General features: G+C 32.3%; 1 protein-coding gene across 1 annotated transcript in view; it reads right to left on the reverse strand.

Annotated features, from left to right (window-relative positions):
- LOC148623602 (legumain-like) overlaps positions 1–11310 on the reverse strand; it is a 34622-nt gene extending 23312 nt beyond the window's left edge. The window contains exon 1 of the mRNA XM_088565525.1: positions 11092–11310. Coding sequence (XP_088421651.1) covers positions 11092–11241 — 150 coding nt within the window. The 5' untranslated portion in view covers positions 11242–11310. The remainder of the gene's footprint in view (positions 1–11091) is intronic.
- Between the last annotated feature and the right edge of the window lie 4484 nt (positions 11311–15794).

Consider the following 15794-nt stretch of genomic DNA (forward strand, 5'->3'; position numbering starts at 1 on the left):
GCTACAGTCCAGGCACAGTGTGATTTAATTTTACTATGCATACATCTGAATAAGTCAAAGTCCTTGTCGCTTCATAGCCTCAAATACCACTAATAGTGTTCAGCCTTTTTTATCTGATTCCTGGCAGTGGCTGACCATGCTTTCTTTGATGGAAATTTATCAAAGTCTATAAATATGACAAGGCATTCTGTCAAATTGTATTCATAAGTTAGTCCATGCATATCAGGAATAAAAACCAAGTTGACTTTCGTGCATTTATATTTAAATTCGACTATCCTGGTCACCATAATCCTCCCAGGCAATGCATTCAATTTTAGTCTACAGGTTCTGCCAAAGAATAATAACTTGCATTTATCAATGTAACTCTCAATGCTGAGCCAACCTAACAGACTTGTTCACTTGTCTGAAATGTTCGTTTCAGAGTCCTTGTAACTTTTTGTGACTGTTCAAGCATCTCAGTTTCAGATTGAGTTAAGTTACTCCAAAGTTCACACCCATACAATAAAACTGTTGTACCATCTTTGAACAAGTCAATGGGTTTATGAATGATTGGAGAATTCCAGAGTTGATAACAGACAACACAGAAGAACATAAAGACCTACAGGCATTGAAAGTTTTGTCTGTTGATTTTAAAGAACTCTCCAAAAGTATCCCAATATGTTTAGAAGAAATGTCTACAGGTATTGTGTCACCAAACAATGTACAGTAAGCTTATTTGAAGCATTACAAGGATTAACACCAAAATGTAGAACTTAACTTTTCAATGGAGAGAATTTAAACGCCCATGTAGTGCTATATTGTTCACATCAGATGTTGCATTTCATGCTCATTTGATGATATCAGAGCTACATAAGTATGCACATAAGTGCTGACACAAATGTCAAATAACAAAGCACCACTTTTTGACATGTTAATATCATGAAGTAAGTCATTAATGTAAACATGGTAAAATAGAACTGAAAAAACACCACCTTGTCGTACAACAGAGGAAAACAATAAGACATACATTGTATTGTTTTGAAACAGAACACAACTGTTCGTGCCATTGAACATGTTATCAATTGAAGTCCACATGTTCCTGTGTATACCATGTCTATTAAGTTTCAGTAACAAGGTGGAGTGCCACACTGTGTCAAATGCTTTTATGCTATCTAGGAAGACAAAAAAAAACTTCAGTATAATGTTCGATGTAGTGATAAACAACCTCTTGAAAGTTGAAAGAAGCATACATGTACATACTTGAAAGTTGTTTCTGGTAAGCCATTTGTGAAGGGTGTGGAAATTTTTTTTTGAGAATAAAGGTGTGTGACTAAGGCTTTATCAAAAGCTTTTTAGTGAAAGCATATCAATGAAATTCCACTGTCAAATAAGGATCGCTTTTCTTTTTATTTCCCACCTTTAAAAAGTGGAATAACTGCACTAGACTTCAAGCATTAAGGAATAAAGTAAGATTTAAGTATTATGCTGAATAAGTAACACAGGTGTTTTTACAAGACTCTCTCCACCCTATACGATGTGTTCATAGGATATATTATCCAAAGTGGTAGATTTGTTGCTTGGCAGATTGTTACAAATGTAAGATACAGTGCATTTCATTGAAAGTAAATCGTTCAATTTTGACATCAGTCTATTGGAAGTTCAGATGAATTACACAAACCAGTTCATCAATTCACAACAAATAGTTTTATGCTTTCTCTAATTTTTTAAAACAGACCACACATACTTTTGATCAGTTTCAACAGAATTTTCAATCATTATGCAGCACCTTTGAAAATGTTCATTATAGGCTTTTTCCAGTTGGTGTCAGAAATATCCCTTAGCGTTCTTATAGTTCACGAAATATGCATCATTACAAGTATAAACTTTATCATTCAGAATTCATGCAGTTAGTCTTTCCCTCATCATTTTGAGTTAGATATCAACTGCTTTAGACCAATATGATTTTAGATGCGTTATAAATCATGGCAGAATGTTGTTATTGGCAGACTTATTTGCATCAACTAATGTTTATAGTACACCTCCATATCATTTGGGGAGACAGCGGTTGGAGCTTGAACACATCATAAATTTTTAGATAATGCAAAAAAGTAGTTAATTAGAGCATCTGAGGTTTTAGCTTTTGACCAAGCAACCTTCTCACGAGCCAATTCATTAATAGTGGTACTGTTTGATAATTGATTTGAGTCTGTTGTAATGTCAAATGCATATGTTATTCCTTTATGGTCTGAAACACAGTACATATGATCATCATTCATTACAAAAACTTTTTATTTTTTTATTTTTTTTTTTAATTTCTTCTAAATTTTCCAACAGTCATATACAATCATCATTACATAAAAATACAACTTATATTGTTCACAAATATCACAACATGATTTAGTATACAAAGAATACATATACTCATTAAGAAATGTATATATTGTTGAAATTATTTTTGTAAGTAATGGGGTTTTTTACAAAAAAAATCAGAGGATAAAAATATAAAAAATAAAGGAGAAATAAATCAGAGAAAAAAAAACCAACAAACAAAAACAAAAGAGGAGGTCCTGTTTTCTAATTTGAAACACATTAATAAATCATTCATTCACTTATATACATTTTGAGTCCTAGACATTAAATATACATGTATTTTGGAATTTACTCCACTTAATATTGAACTTAGTAATATACTTATTTTTTACTGCTAACATTTTTCTATCTTATACATATCTTGCAACTTACATTTTAATGCTACTATAGATAAATTATTTTTAAAATACCTTGTATCATACATATATTTCTTGATATTAAAAAATATAATGTTTTGGAGGTCATTTTTAGAAAGTTTAGAAACATCACCAAAAATAAAACTCAGTTTTGTAATTGGAATACTTAAACCATGTGAAAGAAACCAATATTCAACTTTATGTAAAAAATCTTGAACTATGTTTCAATTCCATAGCAAATTTATGTTCTATTCTTTCAATGTTACAAAAACTTAACTAACGTCTTGAAAATGCTTCTGTAAGTAATTAAGTGATCAATTACATATTTTGGACCATTAGAGCATGATTGGAATGTGTTGGTCATGAAGGGACAAGCTATTGATGTAATAACTCTTCTAATAGACTGTATTGTTTGTCTGGTGAAAATGGTGAGACAGGGGTTCCAGACATTTTACCACTGAAATGGCCAATCATGAAAACTGTCTCATGATAAGAGAATTCACTGTAAATATCAACAAGAGGCTCCAAGGCTAGCCTGAATCATTCACCTGGTTGAATTTTCCTTTCAAGGGCAATAAATTTAACAAGTTGTCCAACAGTTTTGACTCAAGACGACTTTGGTAGGACTTATCATAAGGATCATTTCAACAATTGAAAGTTTCTTTCTATCGATCGTAGTTTTCAAGATACTGACTAAAAACTGTAAAAAAAATATCATTTTTCCCCTTTCAAGGACAATAACTCTTACAAGGAGTCATCAGACAAATTTTATCCCAGAAGACTTTAGTAGTCCTAATAAGGATCATTTCAGATAAAAAAGAATTTGGCTAAACCTAATGGTTTTGGATATATATGCGAAAACCTACTGTCCGACCCCTATGTTCTATTTTCGTTAACAGTGGCCATGTTTTTCGACAGATCAAAAATCCCCATACAGGTTCTATGCAGGAAACATTCATACTAAGTTTGGTTCCAACTGGTCAAATAGCGTCAGAGGAGAAGATTTTTGAAAGAAATAAAAATAATAAAAACAGAATTCCAATGTCCCACACGAAAAAAAATAAAGTAAGGAAAAAGTAGTATTAGAGGGGAAGATTTCTGAAAGAAATATTATTAAAAATAGCAAAAAAAATAAGGGCAATAACTCCAACATGGCTTTGGTCTCACTAACCACTTCCGGGTCAAATGGCCACCCCCCCTATGTAGTACCAAAAACACACTGAACCTAGACATATGCATTGTAAGTGCATTATTTGTGTGTATTATGATTAAAAGTAGTCAAAATAAAGCTGAGAATGTGTACTTTAAAATCATATATGTAATTAACTACAAAAGTGTATGAATATTGTTTACATGTGTGTGAGTAATTTGCCTCCATGCTGTCAGTTAGCAGACAGGTAAAAATGTGGATTTTCAGTATTATTTATTCAAGTAAATTTTGTGAAGAAGTTCTACTATGATCGTACCATTAGCATAATGATTTTGGAAGCCTTATTTTCCAAGCTTCGCAACGGTATGCATCTTTAAGATGTCATTTGTCCTGGGAATTCACAGTGAGACTTTGAAAATTACTTTTTTAACATGTAAAGTAATGGAAACGTTAGAAGTGGTTAGTGAGACCTTTACAGATTAAAATGAAAATTTGACTGCAAATAGATCTCATCATGCTTTAACCCTGTCAGAAATTAGCTAAACCTAATGGTTTTGGAGATATATGCTAAAAACTACTTTGACCCCTATGTTCTATTTTTAGTAATGGATCAAAAATCCCCACAACAGTTATATGCAGGATACTCCAAGGAACATTCATACAAAGTATGGTTCTACTTGGTCAAGTAGCGTCAGAGGAGAAGAATTTTGAAAATTTTTTAACGACGACGACGGATGACAAGTGATGGCAATAGCTCACATGGCTTCTGAAGAATAAATAGTTCATGTGGTTGTGTGACAGCAGGTAGGTACACAGATGAAAGGAAAATGATTGATTCATTTGGAATTTTCAGTTCTATACCACATATACTGCTACTGTCTATGTCTATTTCGGATATAAAAGGACATTATTGTTTTGAAACTAGAAAACTCACTCCACTATCGGCACTGCATATATAATTCATGGGAAATATTCATTAATGCCTTTGCCATAAGCTTTAATATATCGGTGTTATTCTTTTGATAAAGTTTAAAAGATAAAACAGCTGTCATAATGCGTCTGCATTTCCAACATGCAATACTGAGATTCATTGAAACTTTTATGTATCCCATTGTGCAACTCCTATTTTAAATTTTGATCTAAATCAATCTGAGGGTTTCACATAGCAAAACAGGGACTTTGCCATTTGTGAATAAGGGGACATGGTGGGACCCATCTTTTATCCTTTACTTCTCCTACACCACTGAATGGAACATTCCCTGAAACTTTATTACATATTCCCATTGTAACACATCCTACTTTAGATTTTAATCCAAGTCAATATGGAGTTTAAAAGGTGCATGTTATCAAATGGTGGAGTGGGTGTATCAAGATAGTGAGTATTGCTCACAGTTTTTCTAGTTTAATAAAGTATTCTGATAAGTAAACCTTGCAGATTAATAAATTTGTTACAGAGTATAAAGTGAGTTATCTACATGTATGTGTCACATTTACTCTCTAAATGGAGAAGATAAATATATATAAGAGGATAAATGCAGTTTACTAATCACAACTAAATTCTGTGATTTTGCTGTTTTAAGTGGTCACATGTTTATTTCTATGGCTGTTAGGTCAACTTTCAGGTAAAGTGTGTCAGAAATATATCTACAGCAAGTGTCACAAGATAAAAAAAATACTCAAGTAACATAAGGGACTTAATGTTGGATCATATGATTCTGAAACATAACAAATACTAATGATCAGCCGATTCTTAGTCATGTGGTTTGTTTAACTTACATAATTTCTTACTAAGTGGAACCAAATCAAGGTGCTTTAAAATGATTCTAAATAGATATATACAATGTAAGCCACTCAGCGTTTAAAACTGAGTTGGAAGTTGTTCTTTCAAAAATTGATCTGGTCTTATTTTGTTAGTCTTTGTATCATTAGACTTTGCCTTCAGACATATTATACATTAGACTTTTGTAGGCTTTGTCATAAGGACCATTTTAATAATTGAAAATTATACAGTTTACAAGTTAAAAGCTAAAAATCACAAAAAAATCATCAATATTGACCTTCCAAGAGCAATAACTCAAAAAATAGAGTCATCATAGAACTTTGACCAAATAATGACTTTTCCGATGTCTCTGATAGTTTTTGAGATAGGGACTTGATTCCTGTGGTTTAGAAATACATGTAGCAATAAAATGCTTGATCTACATAATCAACACAATTCATACAGGAGATACCCCCAGGATGCTGTTGACCAAATTTAATTCATTCAATGGACCAGGTGATCTAAAAGATCCTCCAAATGGTTGTAACTTTTAATGTCCCCATCTGAGGAATGAGTGCTAATTGCAGAAATATTCAGTGTTTATTATCTTTATATTGTTTGCAAGTGTCATTGCTAGCAACAAATTTGTTTTTAAATGTTGTGACAAAAAAAAGAGATAAGATGAAACTTTGTTATTTCTTCTTATAATTTAAAATCTATTAAATTTCTTGCCCAAACTAGAAATACAGCCCACATCAAAACATTACGGTAAATGTAATTCATTTTCACCGTTGCTAGTTTGGATTCTGTCAAGTGTGCATACTTGCAATTTTTGCAGTTCCAAAAAGCATTACATGCTGTTAAAAATTAATTTCAGAGGTTCTTTTTTTCAGGCTTTTCAGTCCACCGCAAAAATAATGAAAATAAGTACACAATAAATACACAACATAAATTTACAGTAGATTTGGGTTGTTTACTGACATACATGATATTACCAAGACAGGTTATTTGAAGGGAACCAACAAATCAGAAATGTTATAAAAAATCAAATAGAATTATTTGTAAATAATCACATAACACACAGTAAAGTAATGAAACTACTAAACAAGAGGCTCCAAGGAGCCTAAATTGCTCACCTGCTTAAATTTTTGCCTTTCGAGGCCAATAACTCTAACAAGGAGTTGTCTGACAATTTATTGGTAGACTCAAGAAGACTTTGTTAGGGTCATTTCATCAATCGAGAGTTTCAATCTATCTATTACATATTTCAAGATATTGGCTGAAAACTGCTAAAAACATCATTTTTTGTCTTTCAAGGGCAATAACTCTAACAAGGAGTTGTCCAATAACTTTGATCCCTGCAGACTTTGTAGGCCTTATCATAAAGATCATTTCAGCAATTGAAAGTGTCTTGCTATCTATCATAGTTTTCAAGATTCTGGCTGAAAACTGTAAAAAATGTAATTTCTCACCTTTCAAGGGCAATAACTCTAACAAGGAAGCATCTGACAACTTTGATTCCTCCAAGACTTTAGTATGCAAATCAAAGTTCTGTTGGCACTGGGGTTTTTGATTGTGTAAATTGTAGCATGGACAAAGTTTACATGTTTACATGATGTAAAATAAAACTATAATCATACATTTGCATTTGGCATATTATTTAGAACTGTTTTTCCTGATAGGTATAGACTGAATATCAATCAATTACTCACACTCTACATGTTGATGTTCCCAAACAGAGTTGGGAAATGCTCTTGGACCCATGTGTGGTCTGGGAGTAGGCCAGAGTGTCAACACAGCAGCCCAGCCGCTAGTAGGACATACTCTGAACGGGCAGGTATCCCAAAGACTGGGCTCATCACCAACACCAGTTAGTTCTACTAACCCACTAACATCGACCAGAAGAGGCCTGTATTGGTATTCAAGGTCATTAAAACCTCCAATCATCAATCAATTACTGATTTTTTAATTAAAAACTATAAATAATAATTAAACAGTATCAAACTTCACAAACATTTACAAAATTTGTTCTGTTTCACCTTTTTCCCAATTTTTTAATCCTGTCCAAAAGTTAATTTGCAATCCCATTCAAAAATATTTCAACATAATATTATCCTACACTGTAATTATACTCAAATGAAACTAATTTCAGTTCAAGAAAATAATTTCCTTGATCAACATACCAAGATTTTCAAAACTAGACATTTTTTAACAATTTGAATTTTCCCACCAAATTACTTGGTTAAAATCACTGCTCTACTTTATTTATTAATCATAAAATATTGATGTTAGCCACAGGATGGAGATTTTGACTAATAATTATATTAAATGGAGCATGCTAAGCACATTTAATGCTTCCTGGCACATTACTGCAAGAACTTCATTCCCTAAATGCTGATTTATTATTAAACATCCAAAAAGGAGTCCCTCAAATCTTATTTCATTTGAAGATTAGATCTTAATTTGATTTGAAGAAATAATAGAATATTATTGAGATGAATAATTGCCAGAAAAATATTTACATTTTATAACAGATGAAATGAATGATATAAAAGGAATTACTTTGGACTATACTTTTGTGTAGAGCTCTTAAACAGTAGGGAAGTTCCAAGCATGAACTGGCAAAATAAGTATTTTGTTAAATTAAAAACCCCAAAACTTCTGTCTGACCCCATTGTTCTATTTTTAGTTACAGTGGCCATGTTTTTCCACAGATCAAAAATCCCCACTACAGTTCAATGCAAAATACCCCTAAGTAACAATCATACCAAATTTAGTTCCAATTGGTCCAGTAATGTCAGAGAAGAAGAGATTTGAAAAATTGTTAACGACAGATGACGATGGACACCAAGTGAACTTAAAAAGGGAATCAGTTTGCTCTATCAGCTGGTATGTTATAAAACAAATATTGTAGCTTCCAAGGTTAGTAATTATGAATGTAACAAATGATTTTAAGAGTAATATCCTATATGTAGACTATGGGTTAACCTAAATAAAGTAAATGGTAGTATTCCCTTAAGGATTATACATAATCATGTGTTTCAAAAATGTTTAGTGACATTATATGTACAGTGGTGTATGTGTATTCTACATCATGAAGGTGTCATATGATGTTCGTTTATGTCAAGTCATATATTATCTACTTTGACCCATTTATAACCTATAATGTAATCTAAAATATTCATTCAACAAAAATTAATAAACATAAAGATAATTAAATTATCCTTTATCACTTGATAAAACAATTTTCCGCTTATTACAGTGCTAAGCTGTATCTACATTTTTTTTAGAAAAATGAATGGTTAAATATACATGTACATTAACAAAACTTCATCTAAGGTTTTACATCATGTCAAAATTACATACATGAGTACAAGTACATATAAATGCTATAACACATTATACAAAAAATTAAATAACCACAATTAAACCCTATCAGTGGCCTGACATTAATTATTGTAATTAATTCACATGTAAATAGCCTAACATCCCTAAAAATTTTCATCAAAATCCATTTAATGTTTAGATGTTGCACTTGAAACATGGTTTTAACATCTTCCTTCAAGAACATATACATACATGTATAATGCTTTACCTACCTGAAAAATTTCATCAAAATCCATTAAGCAGATTTAGCTTATAATTGACAGATTGATGGACAGGGCAATTTATCCCCACTATGGGATGAGGGTATGTTCCTACTTTATTCCAAAAATAGCTATGAACTGCAGGCTTATACAATGTATGTAGTTTGAATTTCTGGCACACAAATTTATGTTGTCAATACAGGTTCATTGAAATCTGTAAAACCAGATTCCTTTTTAAGAGATTGATTTTTCAATATAGGCAGGTGTATGGTTTACACAGTTTCAAATATATTGAAACTAGTATTAAGGGTCTTCAGAAGATGTCTGGTATAGACAAGTACAAATATGTATTCTGTTCCATCAGGCAAGGGAATTCAATTTATGATGTAATGTATACATAAGTAGCTCTATGTTAATCTAAGTGAAACTCATTGGACTTTCATAACTGTGGGTCATTTTTAGTGAAAAGTACATGTACTTCTGCCTTGGATTTCAATGTCTGGAATCATTTGAGGTTTCTTCTTTTTTTTGAACATCTGGGCTCTTTGAAGTGTAGAAGGTGTAGTAAGGTGACGATTCATACATGTATGTGCCTTTGGTTAACTTACACAGAACCCCTAAAGCTAATTCAAAAATAATTGCAGCTTATAATCTACTTTAGATTTAAAAAAAATCTTTTAACTGGTCTTTTGAACTGATAATCGGCAGAGCATCTTAAATTTTAATTTCTACATTTGAAGGTATTTAGAAATAAAAAAATATTTTTTCCATCACTGCAGATGGTCTTTGTAATTCTCAATTAAAATTCTTTCAATTAGCCAATCAAATTCAAGTGTGACATCACATCTGAAATGAGAATAGTACTTCCCTTAAGTACAAAAAATGTACATGTTAAAAATGTACCACTAAACCACATTCAGTCCAGAAAGAATAGGAACATCATCAGACAATAGTGAAAGTTAAAAACATTATTTATTCTTTGCATGATGTGCTTACTGTTTTATGTATTGTGCTTGTCATATATGTATGTCGGATAAAAGCTCTACAGAGCTTTAATATGTTGTATTGTTAAACTGACTTTAAATAAATCTTTTATGCTTATGTTTATTATCTTTATGTTTCTCAAAGAAGTCATTTATTTTTTGTCATTTATAGACTCTATTATCATAATGCCAACCATGCACAGAAAAAAGTCACGATAGAAATATCACAGTGAGTCCAAAAAAATACATACAATGTATCTCGCCTGTCAGACTTGCTGTGATATTCTGATGAGACTTCCAAAACTGACGTTTTTCTTTTCATCTGCAAGGTCACAATCATTGTTACATACATTGCAGATATTTTTCAGTGTCCCAACAGTAGTCTGAGAATATAAGTTATAAGCTTTCTGTTGGAAGGTGAGGTGTTGAGTCAAATGTACACACTGGCTGGCGGTGTGATTGAATTATTCAGGTCAAATAGCTTGAAAGAGCACAGTTAGCGAGCATTATTTCATAGTCAGATCTGTATTAGTCTCAACGTCGTTCTGCAACTATTGTTATCATTGGTGAATATATTTTCCTTTTAATTTTATGGTCATTTGCATATTGTTCATTCAAATATTTACATCAATCTCTGACAGATTTAGTAAATATCATCTTCATTTGCAAATTGCTGTTTCAGTTAATTGGACGAATGGTTTTATCCAATCAAGAGTGGTCAACGTGACACAAAATCGTAGAATTGAAATTTGGCAGTAGGACAAATAAAAAAATTATATATCTCTGATATAAAATATAAACTCCCTGATCATAAACACGTAATTAAAGTTTAAAACAGGGAGTTTTTAAATTACATTCCAATGTACATTTAAACAAAATTCCATACTTAAATTTTAATTAATCAAACCTGATGCCTGTAGTTCATCCACCCATTTGATCCAGCAACAAGGAATGCCCAGTGAACACCGTCATTTTTCAGTTTTGGGAGTTCAAAGTTCTGTGGAAGCCCTAATACAACACTTGTCACAGCAACTGTGCTCAGAAAAAGAGAAATCATTTTCAAACTTCCCGAATGACAGACAACGTTAAAGTAACAGTTATCGTGTTTTTGTTTACGAAATCATGTGATAACTAGCTGGTCCAAGGTAACTATTTTCTATAAGGCACTGCATTTAACGGTATGACGGGAACCAGCAGAAAAAAATTGGCGGGAAAGGGGTCGGTCTATTGATTATTTGACATATCGGCTCAAATACCAATCGGTCCAAAGACAAGTCGGCCTCTAGTTGAAAGACAACTCGGCCCCCTTTTGTAGGTATCAAGTTTAATGTTTTAATAAATGGACAAGTCGGCCATTATGTTTGTTATAATGATATATAATTTGCAAAGTTGTGTATTGTGTTTTCTGAACAGATGTAATTCGTTGGTTCTTTGAGAATAAAAACTAGTTCAAATTTTATTCTTTATGACATTATTAACAATATTTAATAAGCAATGTCACATCTGAGCACTAAATAAAGTTCTATGTATTTAACGCATGAAACGTTAATGGTTGTATCGTTAGATAGCACTAGATTTAATACAAGACAATACAATACACAATGCAATGTCTGTTTACCCAACAGTCATTACAATTCAAAGATTAATCACTTTAGGCTAAAAACCACTAATTCCACTTCCCATAGGCTTCTATGCTAATTTCACAATATTCAATGGCTTCTCTGGACTTTACCTTAACTTTAACCTGCAGAGGACTATATATCAGCATGATTCTACATATGTCAGCTCACAATCCTCAGAATGGCATGTGGGGTTAGCAGACTTGCAGTGCAGTACTGGTCACCGGAAGTGAAGGGTCTATAAATAGCATGGGAAATCCCAGTGTTTTCACAAGATAGGGGTATATTTAAAAATCATTGTGGAGATTAGGCTTCACATCACAAGAAGCAAAATGCACCTATAAAATGTACAGAAATGTTTTTCCTTTCAGAAACTGTTTAAATTTTTTAAATAAGATGAGAACTTTTTTCACAGCACTATGAGGAACAGGGGTAATTTCTGCGTAGGACTATTTTTGCGTACGTTCCAAATGCTCATTGGTTGAATTGGTGGTCTGTAACCTAAATAGTCACTTTTTGTCTTAGAAAATATAAATCACTATACAGGTATCTTTCTACACACATACTGAATGCATTTGCAAAGTTTCAGTGAAATGTGACAAGCACTTTTTTAAATATTTGATTTTTAAATATAGGGTAACCAAGTTGTGCGAGCAAAAAAGTGACAATATTCTACCATACTTAAATGCATTAAATATTTGCAAAGAACTTTTTCTGACTTTTCAAATAAAAAATGTCAATCACAACTTGTTTTTTAACAATATTAATGAAGAAATAGTTTTAACAGTAATCATTTTCTGAGAAATTGGTCTATTTTTAAAAATTTATTTCTGACATGCCTCCCCCTTTTTCTTGATCACATGTCAAAAATCCTAAATCTTTAAATTTTCACAAAAGGTGATATATTTGGCTTTATATTTGTAAATACAGTGTTTTCACATTACAACATGACCAGTAAAGGGCACCTAAAGCAAAAAAGTGCTCAATAATGGATTTTCCATGTTGCCATAGGGGAATGCTTATATGGCCTTAACTGCAGTAATGAAAGTGAGTTTTTCCTCATTTCTAACCTAATTTTTGCTCAAATCTACACAAAACTTGATTTCAAGTGCTTATTACCACCATATTTAGGTAAATATAGCCCTCAAAGTTTAATATTTGATATTTTTACTAAATTTTCTACACTTTTTACAAGATAGGACATAAAAATCAGCCAAAAAGACCAATTTTCCATAATTTGGACCTATAACTTAAAAAAATGCATATTTTGAAGGATTTTTGTAGTGTATTCCTCTCATGGCAAAGTTAACAAGATCTTCAAGTAGTTTAAAGCTATTTCAAGAAACTTTTCATTTTGCCATGGCTTCATCTTAAGGCTAAAAACCACTAATTCCACTTCCCATAGGCTTCTATGCTAATTTCACAATATTCAATGGCTTCTCTGGACTTTACCTTAACTTTAACCTGCAGAGGACTATATATCAGCATGATTCTACATATGTCAGCTCACAATCCTCAGAATGGCATGTGGGGTTAGCAGACTTGCAGTGCAGTACTGGTTACCGGAAGTGAAGGGTCTATAAATAGCATGGGAAATCCCAGTGTTTTCACAAGATAGGGGTATATTTAAAAATCATTGTGGAGATTAGGCTTCACATCACAAGAAGCAAAATGCACCTATAAAATGTACAGAAATGTTTTTCCTTTCAGAAACTGTTTAAATTTTTTAAATAAGATGAGAACTTTTTTCACAGCACTATGAGGAACAGGGGTAATTTCTGCGTAGGACTATTTTTGCCTACGTTCCAAATGCTCATTGGTTGAATTGGTGGTCTGTAACCTTTAACTTTTCCTTTTATCTTCGTAATTAGTATATTAATTGTCGCTACTTAATTTAACACCTTACAATATGTAATACGCTTTCGGGTAATCAACCAAAAATGATTAATAATAATTGAAACTGGTTATGTATATTAATGAAAATATTTTATTTTATTATACTTAAGAACTATGGGGCCAATTTGTCTAGAAAGTGAGGCCGACTTGTCTTGGGGCCGGGATGGAATAAGGCCGAGTTTTTTGGGGCCGATTTGTCATGTTTCCGGTCTATTAGGGTGCACTGTACAGTTACATTAAGGCGCACTGTTTCGCACACCAAGTAAAACTAAAAATTAAAAGTTGAAATTTGGTGGATACATTGTTTAAATGTAGTTAAGCATTTATACATAGACAGATGTAATATATGTAATGGTTAACAGCTGTAATTTAAATGAAGAATGGTATCCGGAAAGTTTCAGTCCCCTGCCGTATTAGGTTCTCTCCTTAGCATCAGATAGTTTGATTTTCAAAATACCTTATTTCGCACGAACTTTTGGAACTAAAATTGTGAGAGAATGAATCGAAAAAAGTCTTATTATTTTTACCATTTTCCCACCTACTCCATGCGTGCTTTCATCCTGTGGTAGTGTCTAAGTGCCTGATATTTTATAAAACATAGTAATTGGCTGTTAGTTTTGGAAAGGCACCCCTGATTTGTACTAAAACTCAGTAATATTTTTTCAGTATGTTACCATGGCTACTGGATTTTATAACAATAATCACTCAATTACTTATAAATGACTTGAACCTCCACACACCAAGGATTTAAAAAAATATGCACTTTTTGACAAAACACTAGAAATTTCTGTGTGGACTGCCTCAAAACAGCTTTATTTCAACAAAATGAGACCAAATTTTCTGAAATGACCTAACTGTATTGTACTACCTTAACAGGACGAGAAAAAACAGGACGAGCATTTTCCGATACATTTTTGCTATAACTTCAGTTTTACTCAATGTAATTCAAAAATTTAAATTAATTTTTAAAGAAGAATAAAGGTGCTTTTAATTGATATAAAAACACACGTAACACAAAGTGCCCGTCCTGTCAAGATTTCCCCCCTTTAACTAACTCAAAAATAAAATATTTTTATATCAAAATATACCATTTATTATAGGCTTTAAAATTGTGTAAATATTTTTTGACAGACATTTACATTTTAGAAGAAAAATAACTTTATTTGTTCCCACATCCAATAAGAAATTGAAAACTTCCGGTTGCAAAAAGTTCGTCCCGTCAAGATTTTGAATTTATTTCTACAGATATTTCAACAAAATATATATAAAAAAATAGCTAAAAGTTTAAGCTTTAAGAATATGTTAAGTATTATTGACAGAAATGAAGTAATTTTCAAGTATTTAGTGTTTTGTTACCGTACCCCCGTAAAAAATGCCCGTCCCGTTTTTAGACCAACCCGCGGGAGAGTGAAGTCGTAATCGGCACACTCGGGTGACTCCGCTACTCTTCCGAGGAGGGTACAGACTCGGTCGAAGTTGCGACGAGTGCTTAAATATCAAATCAGAACTTCTCAGACTTTCTCGTTGTATAATGGAAATGACCGAGTTGTTCCGATTGGTAAATTTTAGGGCTTTTTATGGGGCTCCCCAAACCCATTTTGCTAAAAAAATAAAATATGGCAGGATACATAATATTATTCATGAACATTTATTGAACATTTTTTTTATGTTGGGACCCTGTATACCCTTTCCTAGGTCCCAAAGTGCGTCAGTATATATAGGAGCTAGGCAAGCTTGCAAGGGACTTTATATCTAATATACCTCCACGGACGACTTATCATTTATTTATGTATTTTTTTTGTTTTGTTTTTGTTTCTGAAAATCCTCTTTAGAATCTTGATTTGAATGCAGGATATTTTAAACTAACAACGAAAAAAACTAGGGATCGATCGAAAGCATATTAAGATTTCGTACAAAATTTGTGCACATCGTAAAATTAGCAAATCGTAAAGCCGGGAACCCCCTTTTCATCTGAAACGCCTCCTGGCAGTTGAGCAAACAAACATTTGAACAAAGGAGAGAGGAACATTTGTCCCCAATGAATTAAAAAAAAATCATGAAACAATATAAAATCATCGCGTTCCTCCGCTCGGCT

Source organism: Perna viridis, chromosome 2 (assembly GCF_037379345.1).
Source record: "Perna viridis isolate PV_CMFRI_1.1 ecotype Kerala chromosome 2, ASM3737934v1, whole genome shotgun sequence".
Taxonomy (NCBI): domain Eukaryota; kingdom Metazoa; phylum Mollusca; class Bivalvia; order Mytilida; family Mytilidae; genus Perna; species Perna viridis.